This window comes from Falco punctatus (genome assembly GCF_963210335.1).
Source record: "Falco punctatus genome assembly, chromosome: 6".
In the NCBI taxonomy this organism is placed as follows: domain Eukaryota; kingdom Metazoa; phylum Chordata; class Aves; order Falconiformes; family Falconidae; genus Falco; species Falco punctatus.
In genome coordinates this window covers 30,023,763-30,040,924 of record NC_137585.1, presented here as the reverse complement: position 1 = coordinate 30,040,924, position 17,162 = coordinate 30,023,763, and the positions used below count along the sequence as shown (strand labels likewise).

Sequence of the window (17,162 nt, the reverse complement as noted above, 5' to 3'; positions counted from 1 at the left end):
ATTTTCAAGGGAAACCAGAGAAACATGCTCAAGTTTTTCTCAATGACAGAATTTAAGTAGAATAAAACACCATTGAATATGTGAGCACATATTGAAACAGAAAGCTACAAAGAATTAATACCAATGTCTACAGTTTGAAAGCATGACATAAGATTTTCATATCAAGATGCTTATAAAATCAAATTAAAATGTAACCAAAGAGGAAATTTAACCCTTGCACCAGACTCAATTTTCTGAACTGCTCATCCCTGTGTAGGAAATTGTCCCCCTCCACCCTCCATGCAAACACAAAAGAAATAGCAAGTAAACTAAATGTTATTGGGCTCTTTATGTTGTGGCTCACTTTTTCCCAATGGACTTAAATCTGAGGTTTCTGTTCTGCACACTTAAAGGTACAATTGACTGAACGTTTGCATATTATACTATGAGAATAGAATAATAGTTAGAGAAACTGAAAAAAATAAAATGTCAGAAAATTCTTAAGAAGTTATTAATGCTACACCTGACTCTTTCTGTGTGTGAACCTAAAGGTTTGCAATCCACACCTGCTCACTGCATCACTTGGTTCTCACCTACGTTTCAGGAGACCACTAAAGTCAAGTTCTCCTGCATCGTCTTGTCCATCACCGCTGTTATTAATAGAAAAAGATCAAATCTTTGTTTAATACAGGAAGACTTAGACAACACGCATTGCAAACGCTCTACATGTCTCATACACTCAACACTGTCCAGACACACAAATAATGGTATAAAATCAACACAAACTTGTATCCTTTTTCACACAAATTATGTTTCCTTAGGCACTTGTGAAAAATAACACAAAGGTTTGTATTGCTTGTTATTATACTTTGGTGACAAATTTTTGTAACTGCATACATAAATTTGCCAAGATTTGTGTTAGGTTTCGGCAACACAAATAAATGTAGGCTAGTCAACACGAGCTTTGTTTTTCATTTCCATAGTGTATGTGTATAAAAACAAAGGCTTGTGCTGATCTTTTGGTATGAATTTAAAACAAAGATTTGCATTGCTGGGTGGTGCTTTTAACAATGCACAGCTGTGTCAAATACTGATTGCAAAGCATTACACTTCAGATTTAACCTTTGTCTAAGTGAAGGGAGAAATCAGTTTAAAAAAAGGAACAATGCATTGTACATTATTACAGATAGAATCACAGTCCTGTGAAGGTGCATTTCTTTCTATAATGTGACCTTAAGCAGCAGAACTTCACTGAAAAGCACATAAAGACAAAATAAATGCCCTTAATACTTGTAAAAAGGGCAAGATCCTGCAAATGTTACATCAAATAATGTAGTATCTCATCCCAGGTTTTGCATGTTAAAAAAACAGAAAATATTCCAATATCCTCATCTGTTTGGGCAGAATAGTTATTGCAGCTTTTTTAAAATGTGCTCAAGAAAGGAGTGCACCTTGAATGTAGTGTCTTTTGCACTTACTTTTAAAATCATATCCCTCTAAATAAAAGCAGTTACTTCTGAATCACAGATTTGCTTGTATGTGTAAATTAACAAACTGCATTAATTTTCTGTTTGTAAAACATTTTCATTCTAAGTATTTCTGTCCTTGTAAGACAATTTTCTCCATAAAATATAAAAATTATATATATACTGGTTTGAATTGCTATTTTATCAGAAAGGTAACAAAACTTAAGACACAATGCTTTATCTTACATCCTCTGCAATATATTATCTGTAGTTTTTCTGTAATGATGATCTTATAACACATTTTTTTACTGTAACATAACTTAAAGTCAGATCCTGTCTTCTCGAAATCAGTGTGAATTTTCTCTCTGCTTTTAATCAGTACAGGACTTGGACCAGGAAATTTCATGTTGCAGCTGACAACTTTCAGGAAACATGCAGTAGGATATTTTAGTGAATGAAAATATGATTTTAGAAACCTCTAAAGAAACTTATATTTCATTGTCTTAAATAGTACATTTTCTCTTAAAGCAATGACACTTTAATTTTACAGTAGTTACTGTCTACGTATTGTAACTATTTCGTTCTACTCACTACTGACTACCCTAAACCCCACATCTTTAAATCTTTATTTAAGAAAATATTTTTTTAAAGTACTTGATACAATTGTCTGCCAAGACTGATGCAAATTCTGTGCATGCTACCAGCATCCATTACTGAGGAGCTTCATAGGATCGCTGTTTGATGTTACCTTCTTTTGAAAGCAGATCTGATGTCAATGGATGGGGCAGCTTGGGAAGATTCTATGAAATAATAATAATAATAATACAGGAATTAAAAACAATTTGAAATTAATGTAATTTATGTAATCAGACTAATTTGTTCATATGAATTTTTTCAGTTCATATAAACTGAAAATTCAGTTCAGGCATATGAAATTTGTTCAGTTTCCTGCTCAGGGACCAGAGTTTGTGCTGCTCTGTTGGCATTAAGTTTTGATGTGCGCAAAGCTGCTCAGTGCTAAGCTAAGTTTAGTTAATGCATTCCTCTAAACTACTTTCTGCAGTTCTGCATAGGAGATCTCACTCTGATGTTTCTCTCTGATCTCCTTCTTGCCTATACACAGGTTCTGGCCTTTTTGTCTTCCCATTCCCTGTGCTTTCTCCCCTGCTTGCACCTTGCATTTTCTCAGTACATTCATCATCAGAGGAAAGAAGTAGTCTTCTCTACAACTACAGACTCGTGTTGAGTCTTGTTGGTGCAAGGATGCATTCCCTCTGTGTGAATTACCCATTTGTGCCAGCCTGAATCAGATGAAATGGTTCTGATCCACAGCCAGTGACAGATGATGCCAGGCTGATCCCTGCCTCACTGGCCTCTGAATACACACACCTACCTATGCCCCTTGGGCTGTCAGTCAGCCATCAAATGTCCCCTTAACTGTGACCAGTTTCCCCTGACTCATGAACGAACAGTCTGGTCTGTGCCATTTGCTAGGCGTGCTTTATGAGGGTGAACAACTATTTTGTCCACTGGCTGCTGGCCCTGGCATTTTGGAAGACATCCATCTTTCTCAGTCTGATCGTGCAGGTATGTGTGTGCTGTTGTGCTGGCAGAACTGCTCTCGAAGGAAAAGATAACGTCTGCCAGAGTAAGGTCTTTCAAAACAGAATCAGACAAAGGCATGAGTGTCAAGTGTACTCCGCATTGTGATGTTCTTTAATTTGATGCAGAGTGGAAGAAATAGCTTCCTGAATTATGATTATACTGTGCCTGATCAGGGTGCAAAACACTGGTGAGCTACAACCACTCCATGACCCTCTGCTCACGTACTGCCAGATGAAGCCTTGCTCTCTGAATAACCCTAAGCCTAGCTCTCCGTCCTGTGTGGCAGAACCTGATTTGAATTCAATACTAGCTTTATCTCACAGCTTTTCCAATTTTTTGCATGAACGTCTCACATACTATCTATCCCAATGTTCATTTAAAAAATAAATTACAGACACTTAAGAAAATTCTCTGAGCTGTATGCTAAAAGTGTTCGCTTTAAGCATTACTTCATTTTAAGGTTCTGAATAAAATCAGGTGGTATTTCAGGTTAAAAAAAAAAAGAAATCTTTATAAATGTTAGACACAAGTGGAATCTTACCAGTGACTTCGAGATCAAAAGAGCAACTATCAAACTTGTCCTTATAAGATACTTCACAGCGATAGTTCCCAGCATAATTTTCCTTAGCTTGAATGATATGCATCTCAAACGTGTGAATCTAAAAATCAAACATAATTGTTCATTAATATGGGGAATATATTTGCACAAAGCAGAAGTTAAAAGATTAATCTTTCAGACCTAAACCAGAAGCAAAGTATAACTCAAATAAAGGGCTCTAGAAAGAAACTGGAACCCAGGCATGGCAACGGAAGACTTTGATTTCCCCACCACCACTTGTCCTGCACTAGAATAGCAGAAAAGTCTGCTTCCGTGCAGGGTCACAGATCATCACCGAAATCTGCGTGAGGAAGCCAGGTTTAGAGTCCACTGCTCTTGAATTGCTACCTGTTGTGTTAGACTGATCTTTAAGCTCTCTTTGGAGCTTTGGCCCCATAAAAAGGAAAAGCAAAGATCCACCTTAGTGTGACGTTCAAAGGACTCTTTCAGCTGCAGGTGCTTCCCCGCTTTACTGGCTAGGTCCATCCATTTTCCTTTAAACCACTTAACATTTGGCTTTCGGAGAAGATCTTTGGCTTCCACTTTGGCTATAAATGTAATATTCCCACCTTTTTAAAAAAGAAAAAAATAATGCAGTCATTGAGGAACACGTGGTTGGTCAGCCACATCTGTACAAGTTTGTTTTACTACTGCTCCCTCCAGTCCCCATGTGCTAGCTCTGCCATGACAGTAAGAATCAGATGGAGTCACACAGGCTATGAAAGTACTGCAGTGTGACAGAGCTTAATTATTTTGGGTCTGGAAGCCTTCGGCCCAGCCCACGTTGACATGGAACTTGAAACACTAAGAAGCAGGTTAAACTAGTTGAGACAAAACTCCATGTTCTCATGGGCGAGTCATTCCAATTATTTGAATTTCTTTGCTTAAAACAAGCAGGTGTTCCTAGGCTACCAGGAATTTTTACATGAATAAACTCCAGTGTGGGAAAGAAAGCTTGGAGCTCTTCATGCATTTCTATCATTAATTCTTTAAGCTGAGAAGGGAGGGGAAAGTGTCTTCTCTAAACAATTTGGCAATGGTAAAAGTTAGCTCAATTTTCAGAACACCACTGCCCAGCCCCTGCTGAGTTTCCATCCTGTCATTCATGGGCTTCAGAGCAGAATACAGCTAACTTCTTATCTTTATTTTCCAAATAAATCCTCCCAAAATGCTCTTTTTCTAGCCAGAAACCAAAATAAATAATAGGCATGCATAAAACCCCCCACCTCTGACCCTGTCATAGTGTATCATGACACAACACCCATATTAAGTAGCTATTGCTTCTTACCATTGCTGCTACCCTGCTTAGGGTGCAGCTACCCTACCATGATAGTATGGCTTAGGAGTGCAGTTGGAAGTGAACCTCCTAACCGTCCCCATTTACTGTGCTCTGGTTCACCACATAGAAAGTCCTCACAGTGCTTGAACTGCATTCCTTTGGGGTGAAATTAAAACTGAAGAGGTCCTCTGAGAGTTTACCACCTGTGCTCCAGCTGCTAATAGGTATATGAGACCACTGGACTAAACCAGAGCTAGTCCAGAGAAAATCCCACAGAAAGGTTACAGCAGGAGTGACCCCACCAGCTTCCCTACAGAGCTGCTCCTATTAATCTGCTGCTTGCTACTTTACACACAGCTGTAGGGTACAAAAGCTGACTGGCAATCTCTAATCTATGCTGCAGGCTTTTGGGTAGATCTTCCTGACATCAACAGCATCACAGCCAACAGCATCACAGCTCTCTTCTCCAGCAGCGATACCTCTCACCCATTGTGCTCAGTAAACTGTTACATTTTGAGATTGTCTTGAATTAAACAACTGGAGTTTGCTTCTCTTTGTACAGTCCATTTTGCCTTTGAAGAGTGGAGTTTCCAACCAACTAAAATCAGTGGAAGTAGTTGCAGCTGCGGGTAGAAGCTGAGTGTCACAGGAACTGCACATTCCTTTCCTGGATCTGCCTCAATCTCTGTCCTTCTGGGAGTGGCTTTTGATTTTGTTTCTAAGCACTTACCAACGCTCACTGAACCGCTCTGAGGTTTTTCGACGAATAAAGTGGACCTTTGGGCGTCATCGCGTTTTTCTGTCTCTTCTGGAGCTCCTTCTCCAATAGACCATACTGAGATGCGGAGAGACAGGGAAATGTCAATCATATGAGTGTGTTTTACTTCCTCCAAAATCCACTTACCTGAACTTACTAAACTATCTAACCCTATTACCTCTCTCTTCAGTTGTCCTGAAAGATATGTAATTTGTTGTTCACACTGACATCCATTGCTTAGCTGTCACATTGTGTACAGTTCCTGCAAGAACACTACCTCCGTGGTGACAGAAAATGAAACTAACAGGGAGGAAGAGAGGGGAACCTGATCAGCCAAGGTGGGCACTGCGCAACTCGAACGGCACCAGCATTCAACCATGAGTGCTTTACAGGGGCAATGCACAAAGGGCAGCTCTTTGTTTTTCAGAAGAGATGGAGGTTCTGAAAACACAAACAGCTGTAAGGACAAACGAAACACGTATGATGCGGGTCTCTCTCAAGTCCAAACTCAGTCTATTGTACAAGCTAGTTTTTCCTCTTTGACAGCAAAACAGGGCAGGGATGAAGCTTACTTTTGAATTTTGTGCTCTTCTGCCCTAACAGAAACAGAGAGTTTGGGGATGTCCTGCCATGGGCATTGGCTGATATTTTACAGAAAAATAGTTTGTCAGATGGAAATGACTGTGTCATGTGTTCAGACACTGCACCTTTTCTGGAAACTGGGATGTTGGAACCAAAAAGGAACAACGGTACTGAGAGAAGTGGCAAGTGAGCGGCCTCCCCAAGGCAGAGAACTGTACCAGCACAGCTGTGCATTTCTGGTCTTCCTGCTCATCTGAACAGCCCTGGCTTTGTGCTATGCAGTTACATCTTGGGTAAATAAATACATGCAAAACCATGGTCAAAGCTCATTCCTACAAGAAAAGGTAGGGAGAGCAAGGCAGTGAACATCTGTCTGTTACCTGCTCCCTTTCTGCATGTGTCTCATATTCCAAGTGAGAATTTGTGAAGTCCAAATGCTACATCTCATTTTTTTGAGGAGTTATCACCAGTGCATAGGGGAAACTGAGTAAAGCCAGTGCTGCCATGGTAGTACAGAAGAATTGAGCAAATGTGGAGATGTACAGCTATAAGAAAGCCATCTGCCTCTTTCAAATCAAAGCTGCCTCTCCCTCATTCCTCTTGAACTTACAGTTGTTTCAGAATTGAAGATAGCTCTTTATAGCTTATCCAATGCTCTTTTGGTTTTGGTTTCATAACTAGCATAAACAAGGAACCAGTCACACAACACTTCTCACTTAGTCAAACCCCAGTCTTGAAATTAAAAGTTCCTTTCCCTGCTCAGTATTTTCTGTAGAAACTCACTTGCCAGAAGTCAGAATTTTCTGCTATATAGATATTACTGTGACAGGAGCCTTTGTAAATCATGAAGATTTCCATTGCTCACAAAAGCAAGACAACTCATGACAACCGTGAGAATATGCAGCGAAACTGTTTAAATTATCCTAGAGTCTATTAGGAATTTTAAAAAGGAATGGAAATGCTAGATAGCATTGATATAAAATATTTGCCTTTCAGTCTTTCTGTGAATTCTGAGGGGTGTGCCTACAACTCTATGTATGTCTGCTTGTACAATATTTCCTACAGGTAAAGATGTTCATGTACATACACATACAAAAACACATACACAGACACACAGGAACATAAATATATATAGATACACATCTATATATACTCTCTCTATAATCTGGATGTTTAGATTATGCCAGTATAACGTGGTAGTATATGGAAACAACATAAGAACAAGTGATAGTTACTGGTGTGAACAGAATGATGTGACATTGCTTGGTACAGGACCTGGTCACGTGCAGTACAAACCTAACACACCACAAGGTGAAATGGAAAAAGGATATTTAAAATGGAAGAAGCTTACATGAAGTCATTAATTCAGTACCACATAACACCTAAACATTATCATCACCTTTAGATATTAATGTTTTCTTATTTATTAAGCAAACAGAACAAAACATGGGTCTGACGTTGGCTCAGGGGGCTGGCATAGGCGGTTATGCCAGTTCAATAATCATGGTTGAAGTACCTGCTGCTCATTTTGTTCCAGAGGCTGCAAATCCTGAAACCACAAAAGTGGGTGCAGTATGCGTTACCTGCCAGGGTAGGAAGAAAGAGATTATGACTTTGCTAGGTTTTCCCCACCGTCCTTTGAGCTGTGAGAAGAAGCCATTGTCCTACAGTCTCCTGGGGCCTGTGTGTGGGATTCAGGTAAGCCACTGTCACCCTGTAGGCTGAGGAGGAAGGGAATAGCTGTGTATCTATCTATATAGAAAGAGATATAGATAGATAGGTATGTATGTATGTGTAAAATACTGATACGTGCCCTGTATTGTGCAGCAGAGCCTTCTCTCACTCTTGGCTTAGCTGCTAGAAACCTATTCACTCTGATAGTTAAAAGCATTTCAACAGTTACAGTTTGATACTGTATAAACAGTGAAAATAAAATTAAATATTTTCTTTAAGAAAAAAATATTAATTACAATTATATTATGCAAATTTGGGAGTCTTTCATCATGTTTTTCAGGAGGTCTCACCTGAATCTTTTCTTTCCGCTGGCTTAGACATCCCATCTGAAAGGGAAGAGCAATTTAGATGACACCAGATCAGAGATCACAGCTTAACTGACCTCAGATCACTGGGATTTTAGGTACATTGTTTCTTCATGCAAGAAGATTAGATTAGATATTTAGAAACATACCCATGAGGAACTACTTGAATACCAGAAAAGGGAAGTGGACAGCTGAGAAAAAAAATCAGAAATATTTCCCCCTTTGCTCTAGAAAATCTAAATTAGTTTAGTTTAATTTCTATTCAAGATTTTCTTTTTAGTAGTTCACATTTAGAAGGGTTCTCTGAAGCTGATGTTTTCTTTACGATTTATGTAGTTCCAGACAACAGATGAGTTTATTTTGTTCAATATTTATCTGAGGGGACAGTATTTTGAATTCTTTAAATTGTTTACTTATCTAGGTTGAACAAAATAATGATAAATAGTTAAAATTAAATTTTAAGGGTTTGTGATTTACAATGTTATCTATATATTTAGCTTTTAACAATGAGGTCCTCTAATACTGTGAAGCAATGTACTGCTACTGACTTTACAGATGGTATCCAAGCCAAAGTTAACAATGCAAATTCTTTTGGGAGAAATCAAGAAAATGCAATCGTTTAGGGCAGTGAAGATAATTAAGAGCATGTTTTCCATTTGACACACTGCAAAGCATTTTCTAATGTTCAAAATTGTTTCATTCACAGTTTATTTTTAAAAAACATATTAAGCCAGCAATGGAGGAACTGCTCATGCCATATCTATCATGATGGACCCCTGTGATGTTTTCTTTCATTGCAAACAACGAAAGGCATTTTATCTGCCAGGCTGGCAGCAATGGCATGCAGCAGTACATTCAAACTACCTTGTAGGTCATACGGCCTAAGGTGAAGTGATAGACAATTATGTGGATAAACCTGTTTTGACATGGTTCCAGATTTACAGATTCCAGAATTACAAATAAAACACATGCCATGTGTTTTATTTGTAATTCTGGAATTTGCTTTCAAGATTAACCTTAAAAATACACTCCGTGTTTGTTGATAGGAAAAGGGGAGTTGCTTTCAGAGCTGCTAACCGGTGTTTTACCTTCCAGTGGTAGATGTTCTACCAAAGCCCTCAGGACAGGAGTGGAAAGGAACTTACTTGGTATGAAGGTCTGGTACTTCTGAAGAGGGATTAATTTAATGTAAGGCATTTCAAAAAACTTTCTCTAATTAGTATGTTTTGAGTTCAGTCCAAGAGTTTGGACTCTTTCTTCATTAATAGTCATGAGAAACATACATACATACACACACAAAGCACTATCACAGTCCTAACCTGCTGGTGGAGTACTACCTGATGTGTCATCTTCGTCTGTGAAAAGAAATACACATAAAAAAGTACATAAAGAAACTGAAAGCACAGACGATCATCTGCTTTAAAACAACTATGTGAAAATGTAAAACCTGCAAAGGAAAGGGAGAGAAATCATAATAGTCAGGAGCATTCAAAAAGGAAGCTTCAAACTGATGAAGAAAGCTTTGCATAATTCAGTAGCCGAAATGGTAAACCTTAATGTTTCAAGCAAGTAAAAGAAAAATGAGATGTGGGCTGTGATCTATTATTAAATCATGAGTTTATATGAAAGATGCTGAGTGGTTCTGTTTGTTAGAGATGTAATCCACAGTAAATACAAAAAAGCCACAATGAAATCAAGGTCAATCATATATCTGACCTGAGGAAGATGCCATTTCTCTGATGACCACGTCTGCAATTAAAATGTGCACCATATATGCATTCAGCATCATTAAGTCAAGATATGCAACAGTTAAAAATAGTTCCCTGTATTTATACTTTGCAATTTCTGTATTAGATTATTAATCTAAAATGCAAGGAATAAATAACTAATTTCCCCCATATTATAGGAAAATAATTTAAAATAAGAACAGAACTATTATCATCACACTGGATTTTCCTTTAAATCACACTAAAAGGTGACCATTATCAGGTATTAAATCACTACAAGCAATTGTTGTCGAGGTATTTTGAAACACTTAATCTTACAGAATACATAGAGGTATATATTTATATAAATCAAAAGCTTGAAAAAGCATGAAATTTGCATTAAATCTGAAATACTGTAATCATGATTATTAGAAAACCAGAATAAGGTAAAGACTATCTTTACAAGAGTCTGCTGCATCTCTTTGAATTTAGGTGTTGACTAGAAACCTCAGAGATACCAGTTTCTGATAAGAATATGCAAAAAATCTATGTCTTAAAAGCCTAATAGTAAAAAAAAAATAAATATTAAAATTACCAATGTAGCATTTGAAAGGCTAGAATAAACTGGATATATTTAAGATTTAATACATATGTAATGTAAAATTAACATGTCTTTTATACAGTATCAGAAAATCATCTGGAGAACATGTCAAAGTGGAGGAAAATGAACAAGAACAACTTTGGAAGAATATTAACTTAAATTTTTAAAGAGGGTTTGTTTTGTGGTTTTTTAATTTATTTTAGATTTGGGCTTCCAGAATCTAATTTTAACTCTGAAGATGCCCTTTGATTTGGACCTTAAAGTCATAATTTGTCTGTATTTTCTCAAGGACAAATGTAATAGCTATGACAAAACCACATATAAAATATAGCTGCATTTTTGTAAATACTGGTCATATTGATTTTTTGTGCTTACTTAACCACCAAAAGCTCATTGAAAGTCTGTTAATGGAATTTAACTACTTAGGTGTCACATTTTACTCATTCCTTTTTAATGATTCATCAAAATTGTCTTTAAAAATCCCTTGGGAGGAGGATGTCGGTTGCAAAAAGAAAGCCTATATATGAAGGATTAATGTGTTATCTTACAAAAATTATTTCTAATTCATAGGAAAAAAAAAAAAGAATTTGTTTAGTGGAAGAGTTCTCACCACCTGCATCATCCAAAGCATAAGCAGACACTGAAGATGTTGATTTTCTGTGAAAGCACAGTAATGATAAAGTCCTGTCAGACGTTTTAATGTTTTGTGCTAGCAACTAAATGAATACAAGGTTCAGTAATTCCACTGCAAATCTTTCTCTATATTTCATGAAAGTATAAAGTGTACTTTCAGCTCTTTTTGTCAATAATGTCACCTTTGTGGTTGACGATGGCTTGAAGAGGTACAGAATATTCTCTCTGGCCAGAAAAATATAATTAAGATCAATCAGCATAAAACCTTTGAAGTGACGCATCCTACATGATGGTGTATGATAATCACATTATTAAAGGGCCGCTCTATTTGACTTCTAATTTTTTTAAACATTTGAAAATTAAAACAACAAAAAGGTGTTACTAGTTTTGCAGAGGGATTGCTGGGGTTTCTCCAGGGTAATCTATAATTTTTCAAACAAAATGTTAGCATCAAATACAAGCAAATCAAAACAAACAAACATTCCAGAAGTATCAAAATGAAAGCACAACTGAATGTGCTGTAAATGGAAAGAGTATGAAAAAAACCACATGCCAGTAGGATTGTTTTGATAAATGGGTAATTATTAATTCATCATTCCTTATATCTCAGGCTTCTAGGACAAAATGAACTGACTATTGAACAAATATGAAAAATGGTTCAACAGCTATAACCCATCTGCTGTCTGTGGTGAGCGATTGTTCATGTTAGTAATAAAATCCATCTAAAGATAAGAAAAAATGCAAAAATCCTAGACCTGGCAGCAGAACCATGATCATTAGTTCGCTTTACTTATCTTCTGCAAGTAAACTATTAATGGAATACATTTAGCAACCTGTTGCATGTCAAGAGCTAGGTATGAAGAAATCACTTCATTTAACTCATTAAAATCATTGACAGTAGGTCGATAAGATATATTTACTTTATGGAGTACATTTTTGCTCTTTGGCTTCTATTTGTCTATGGCAAATTTCCATTAGCAAGTAGGATATTTATGTTTATTTCCATGTATCTAAACGATCACATTAATTGAGGACTGGGCCTCTTGGACCTCCATCAGGAGCAGTGTCTTGTAGGATGAAAGAACACTCCGTATCTCAGAAGTAACTCATTTTAATTAGTGTAATCTCAATATTAAAATTTCTAACTGCTGACAGAGCAGGAGTGTAGAAAAATCTGTCAAAATATAAGTAATAACTACTGATTTATATATGAACTGCTTATGAATCTTAAACCTACTTTCCCTTGATTTGAAATCTACCACACAAAAGTGGAAGCTGCTATTCTGCCATCAATCACATCGTTGGTAAACAGTGTTTTGCAGAAGTGGTAAAATCATATTAATCTATTAGTTTACTTTTCTATTTTTCAGCTGTTTAAAAGACAACTTGAAAGCCATGTGTCAATGTCAAAAGCCTGGTGCTGCAGAACTGAACAGGGAACTTCTGCAATTGACTCTACTGGAACAGCACCTGAAATGTGATTTAATCCACTAACAGAGCCCGTAAACAAATTAATCTTTCTTTGTTGTTGTTCCCTGCTCGCACTGACGGTCGCAGAAGCCGGCATGAGAGATAGGCAGAGTGGTGAGCAGGGAAGAGGCACTGTTTTGCAGCGAAGAGGCACTGTTTCGCAGCTGCAGGTGATTAACATTTATCTGTGCTACTGCACACCGGAGCAAATGTTCAGGGCTAAGGCAGGATGTAGGTAAACAACACAAAGAGTGAACCTGTGTCTTCATGGTACATAAACACACACAGAGGAACTCAACCAATCTGCTGAATCTTTTCGGTTTATGCTGAAATTACTGAGCACAGTTTAGCCCTTCCAAGACTAAGAGTTTAAAATTTAGTTGCCTTCAATTACCCATCTGATTTTCAAAGACTGTTTGGCAGTCCCATCAAGTGGACTTGAAGTACATATGTACAGCAACTGTACAGTTTTAGTTGAGAGATGAATGGATAAGTGAAACCTGCAAAAATACAAAGATGAAACATGCAAACATTTTAGTAGATGGTTGGATGGAACCTAGAGGAAAAGGTATCAGTAAAACATGCAGAAATTTTAGTAGTTCTCTGAATGGCTGGATGTGACCTAAAAAAGGAATGAGCAAATTGATATTACAATTCAATTATTATTCTAACAACTTGGAACACAATTATAACAATATTCAATCTGTATGATAATGCTAAAATTAAAAAACAAAGGCAGAAGATTTTAGATTGAATGAGTATGGGATAACACAGTAAATTTGGTGGGATTTCTGTTGAGTCACCTTTCTCTGGAATAAAAATGGATGATCATATATATGCTGAATTTTTTACAACATTATTTCCGACATTTTTGAAACTAGAAACGCTTTAAAAGATTATTCTATGCAAGAAAATTTTATTTTTACTGCTCTGAGCTACTAATTTACAGTGAAATAACCACAAGATAACAAAGAATTTATCACACCGTCCACTATTTCTTAACTTTACAGTGAACATAAAGGAACATAAATACATAATTTCACACGGACAATAACTACTAAAAAGAAATAGAACAGTAAAACAGACACACAGATAGTTATACTTCATCTTCCTAACTTCTGCAGTTAACTTGTCTTAGAGATGACGTGAAAATTATGGACTATGTTGTTTATGTGGACTACCAAGCTTGCTTTCCTGGCTGCCAGGTTCCAGCACAGCCTGACTGTACTGCAGAGAGGGGCTGTCCCAGGTTCCTATGGTGTGCTGTTTCTTATAAATTATGAGCAAAGAGGTCACAGCTGCTAACACTGTATAATTCAGATATTAAATCCTTCCTGTCTCATTCCCATTCAGGGAAGTACCCAAATGTGTTGCTTCTGAAGCTACAGAAACAGTTTCATGAGTAACTTATACAAAAGATAACCTCTAGTTGGTTCTGTCCTCATTTCCTTGTTGAATTGCTCATTTTCTAGTGTAAATGATTTTGGACAGACTGGAAAAATGGAATATTTTCCCATTTTGTGAATTATGCTCACCATTATATTTTCTTCTGGCAGACAAACATGAAGGAATCACTCTAAGAAAATATACTTTCCCATACTTGGTGATACTCTGCAACAAAAGAGGAGCTGATAGGAACAATTGCACTATACCTAATTAAACAAAAAAATTACTACTGAGTGCTTGGCAATGACATCTACATTGCTTTGTGGAGGTAACAGTTTCACTGGAGTATGGCAGGTTGTTCTTTCTACGTATTGGTATTCAGACTTTCGCTGGAATTCTTACAGAGGCAGCTGCTGCCACCATGGACTGAAACTGGAAACACTTCCCTTCCTAGGATCTCAAATATTTTTTTTTTGGTAGCAAAAACCTCCTAGAAAGGCTAAGTACCAAAAAGCATTTTTCCACTTAAAAATACCTGTGTTCTTCACTGAATGCAAACCAGACCCATAATAATACATAAAAAGATAATAGAAGTATTTGATAAGATACCTACCATGTTTTCTTTTTTATTCAGTAAAATGTAGACTTGTAAGCAGTGGGGAAAACATCATTCATGTTCAGTTCAGGAACAAATATTTCTCTCATATCAAAATAAAGCAAGCAGAACTAGCTGCTGGAATAGCTTGAGGCAAGACCTTCATAATTTTCCTATCATTAGGCATGCAGATTATTCCTGAATTATGTTTCCATTGCCAAGATGACAGATTTGATTACTCACATGAAATTTTGTGTGTCAAAATAATTGCTCAATGCAAAGATAGCTGGCAAGATAACATGCACTGAATTCTGGTTCAGCATTTTTATTTTCTTTAAGGGTACTTGAATCATACTCTGTGTTTATATTTTGACTTTGCTGAAAAAAATAGCCATGCACGCCTTTGCCAAATAACTCTGGAAGTATCAAGTATGCATCCAGTCTGTCTATAAGGCAAAATTTTGTCTTGAAGAGACCAAAAGCCAGAACACATTTTCAAGCAAGCCATTTCTTGATTTGCCATGAAAAAGCATAACTGTGCCAAATGAAAAGCAAGCAATACATCAGTTGTAAGTATATTTCGGTCTGGTTTAGCCTTTTATTATAGTGAAGGGAAAAAAAAGATTATTTTTTTGAAAATAAGCTGATGAGCTGTTTGAATTCTACTTTGGCAGGGAGTTCAAAAAAGAGCAAAATTTGGCCCAGTTCCCTCAAAATGTATCTTTGTAACTGGAAGAATTGTCAACAGAGCTGGAGTCTAATCTCAGTGGCACAAAAATATATATTAAAAATGGAGCTGGTTTTTACATGCATTGCTAGTGGAACAATGATGTGTTTATTCACAGTAGACAGTCCTCAAAGACATTTTTCAGAACTTGTGATGAGCTCAACTGCTGGGCTTCCAAAAAGGACAGGAAGAAAAACGTGTAGTTTCTTTTATCAGATGAAAAAAACCTATTGGACTTTGCTGAAAGGTAAAACATGCAATATCAGGTTTCTGTGGTAGAACAGAAGCAGCTTAGAGTGACAGTAGAATATTGTCCGCTCTATTTAAAAGCTACCAGCATCCACAGTATCTGAGTTTTAGCAAACTTGGTCAGTGTTAACATCCAGGCTCACTTAAATGTGGCTTTCTGCTCATGCAAATAACTTGAAAATTGATCTGTTAATTAAACAGTCTATATAAATACTGCTGCTGAAGTGTCAGTCTTGTTTGCAGAGTTTCATTAAGTATCATGATTTCCTTGATCTGGATAAGTCATGCAGATAAAGGATCCAGGAAGCTTCACATCACACTTCTGAAATTTGGCACCCAAATTCTGAATTGCAGCTCAAGCAATCCAGCATCAGAACAGCATTTAGGAATGTTCTCTTTACTGCCCATTTTTAAAATATGATTTCAAACTCACCTTTACCCTTTCCAGTTTCACCCTCCTGCGATGTTTTTTGTTCTGTGTAGGAAGTACAAGTATATTTTTGAGAGGATCTTAAAGTAAAAAGAAAAACTTACACAGCATTAAAAAACCAGCAATATTCTACTTTCTGCTAGTATTGAAAAAGCAAAATTAAAGCGTTATTGATATATATGTATATGTAATACACAGTTGTAATCCCATAAATCATTTTACAACTCTGTGCATATCAATGCATTTTCTGTGTCTTGAACAAGTGCATAAGGTTGATGTTCCTGTACTCAGTGGAAGAAAAATACTGCGTTTTTCAGAAGCAGCAATCATTAGTCTCTTGTTCTTGGGCTTATTTGTGAAAGCCTTTGAAATGAGTTAATATCATTGCTAATTTGAATGGAATGGGATCAGACGTGAGATACTGCCAAATATTAATGGTATACAGAGCTCCATCACCCTAATCAATTTATCCTTAAGACAAAGTACACCACAGACAGAACATATTGAGGGTGTCCTTAATTCTTTACCATCTTCATCATAATCTTTCCTCAAGCTGTTTGCTTTTAGTTTTCTTGATTCAGCTTGTCCTCTACTCCAAGGAGGTGAATGTGAATTATCTTTGACCTTATAGGTATGGGAAAACTTGGACTGTATTTTCAACAAAATAAAAATGTCTGTGCTTTTTCTATTTCAGGATCTGATATGATTCCTATTCTCTTTGGGTTTGTATCTCATTCAATTTCCATACAAGACCATTTAGAGACTTGTCAAATCATATGATTTGTCTTCGAAGTGTAAACACTCAATATTCTATTGCCTGTGAACAAGGACTTTCTGTGGCAGACTTACCTGTCAACTGTCTGATAAAACATGCGTGAAGGTCAACGGACTAATATTGTTAAGATGGAGCTAAGGTAACTTTTGTGCCACGGAAGAAATATTTGCAAGAACCAGTTGATATGATTATCCTGATGTTGCTAGGTAGGGCCTGGCGGCCGGAAGATCTCGCGCTGTACGGAAACACAGGGCCCCCCTCTAGATAGCCAACAGCTTTTGATTT

At 36.9% G+C, this 17,162-nt stretch overlaps 1 protein-coding gene across 1 annotated transcript in view; it reads right to left on the bottom strand.

The window, feature by feature from the left end:
* MYBPC1 (myosin binding protein C1) overlaps positions 1–17,162 on the bottom strand; it is a 122,726-nt gene that overhangs the window by 39,008 nt on the left and 66,556 nt on the right. Inside the window, exons 5-13 of the mRNA XM_080393565.1 lie at positions 16,106–16,147; positions 10,022–10,054; positions 9,625–9,660; positions 8,291–8,326; positions 5,658–5,762; positions 4,069–4,217; positions 3,592–3,709; positions 2,194–2,245; positions 573–629 (exon numbers count right to left, since the gene is read on the bottom strand). Of these exons, the coding sequence (XP_080249691.1) occupies positions 573–629; positions 2,194–2,245; positions 3,592–3,709; positions 4,069–4,217; positions 5,658–5,762; positions 8,291–8,326; positions 9,625–9,660; positions 10,022–10,054; positions 16,106–16,147 (628 nt within the window). The remainder of the gene's footprint in view (positions 1–572; positions 630–2,193; positions 2,246–3,591; positions 3,710–4,068; positions 4,218–5,657; positions 5,763–8,290; positions 8,327–9,624; positions 9,661–10,021; positions 10,055–16,105; positions 16,148–17,162) is intronic.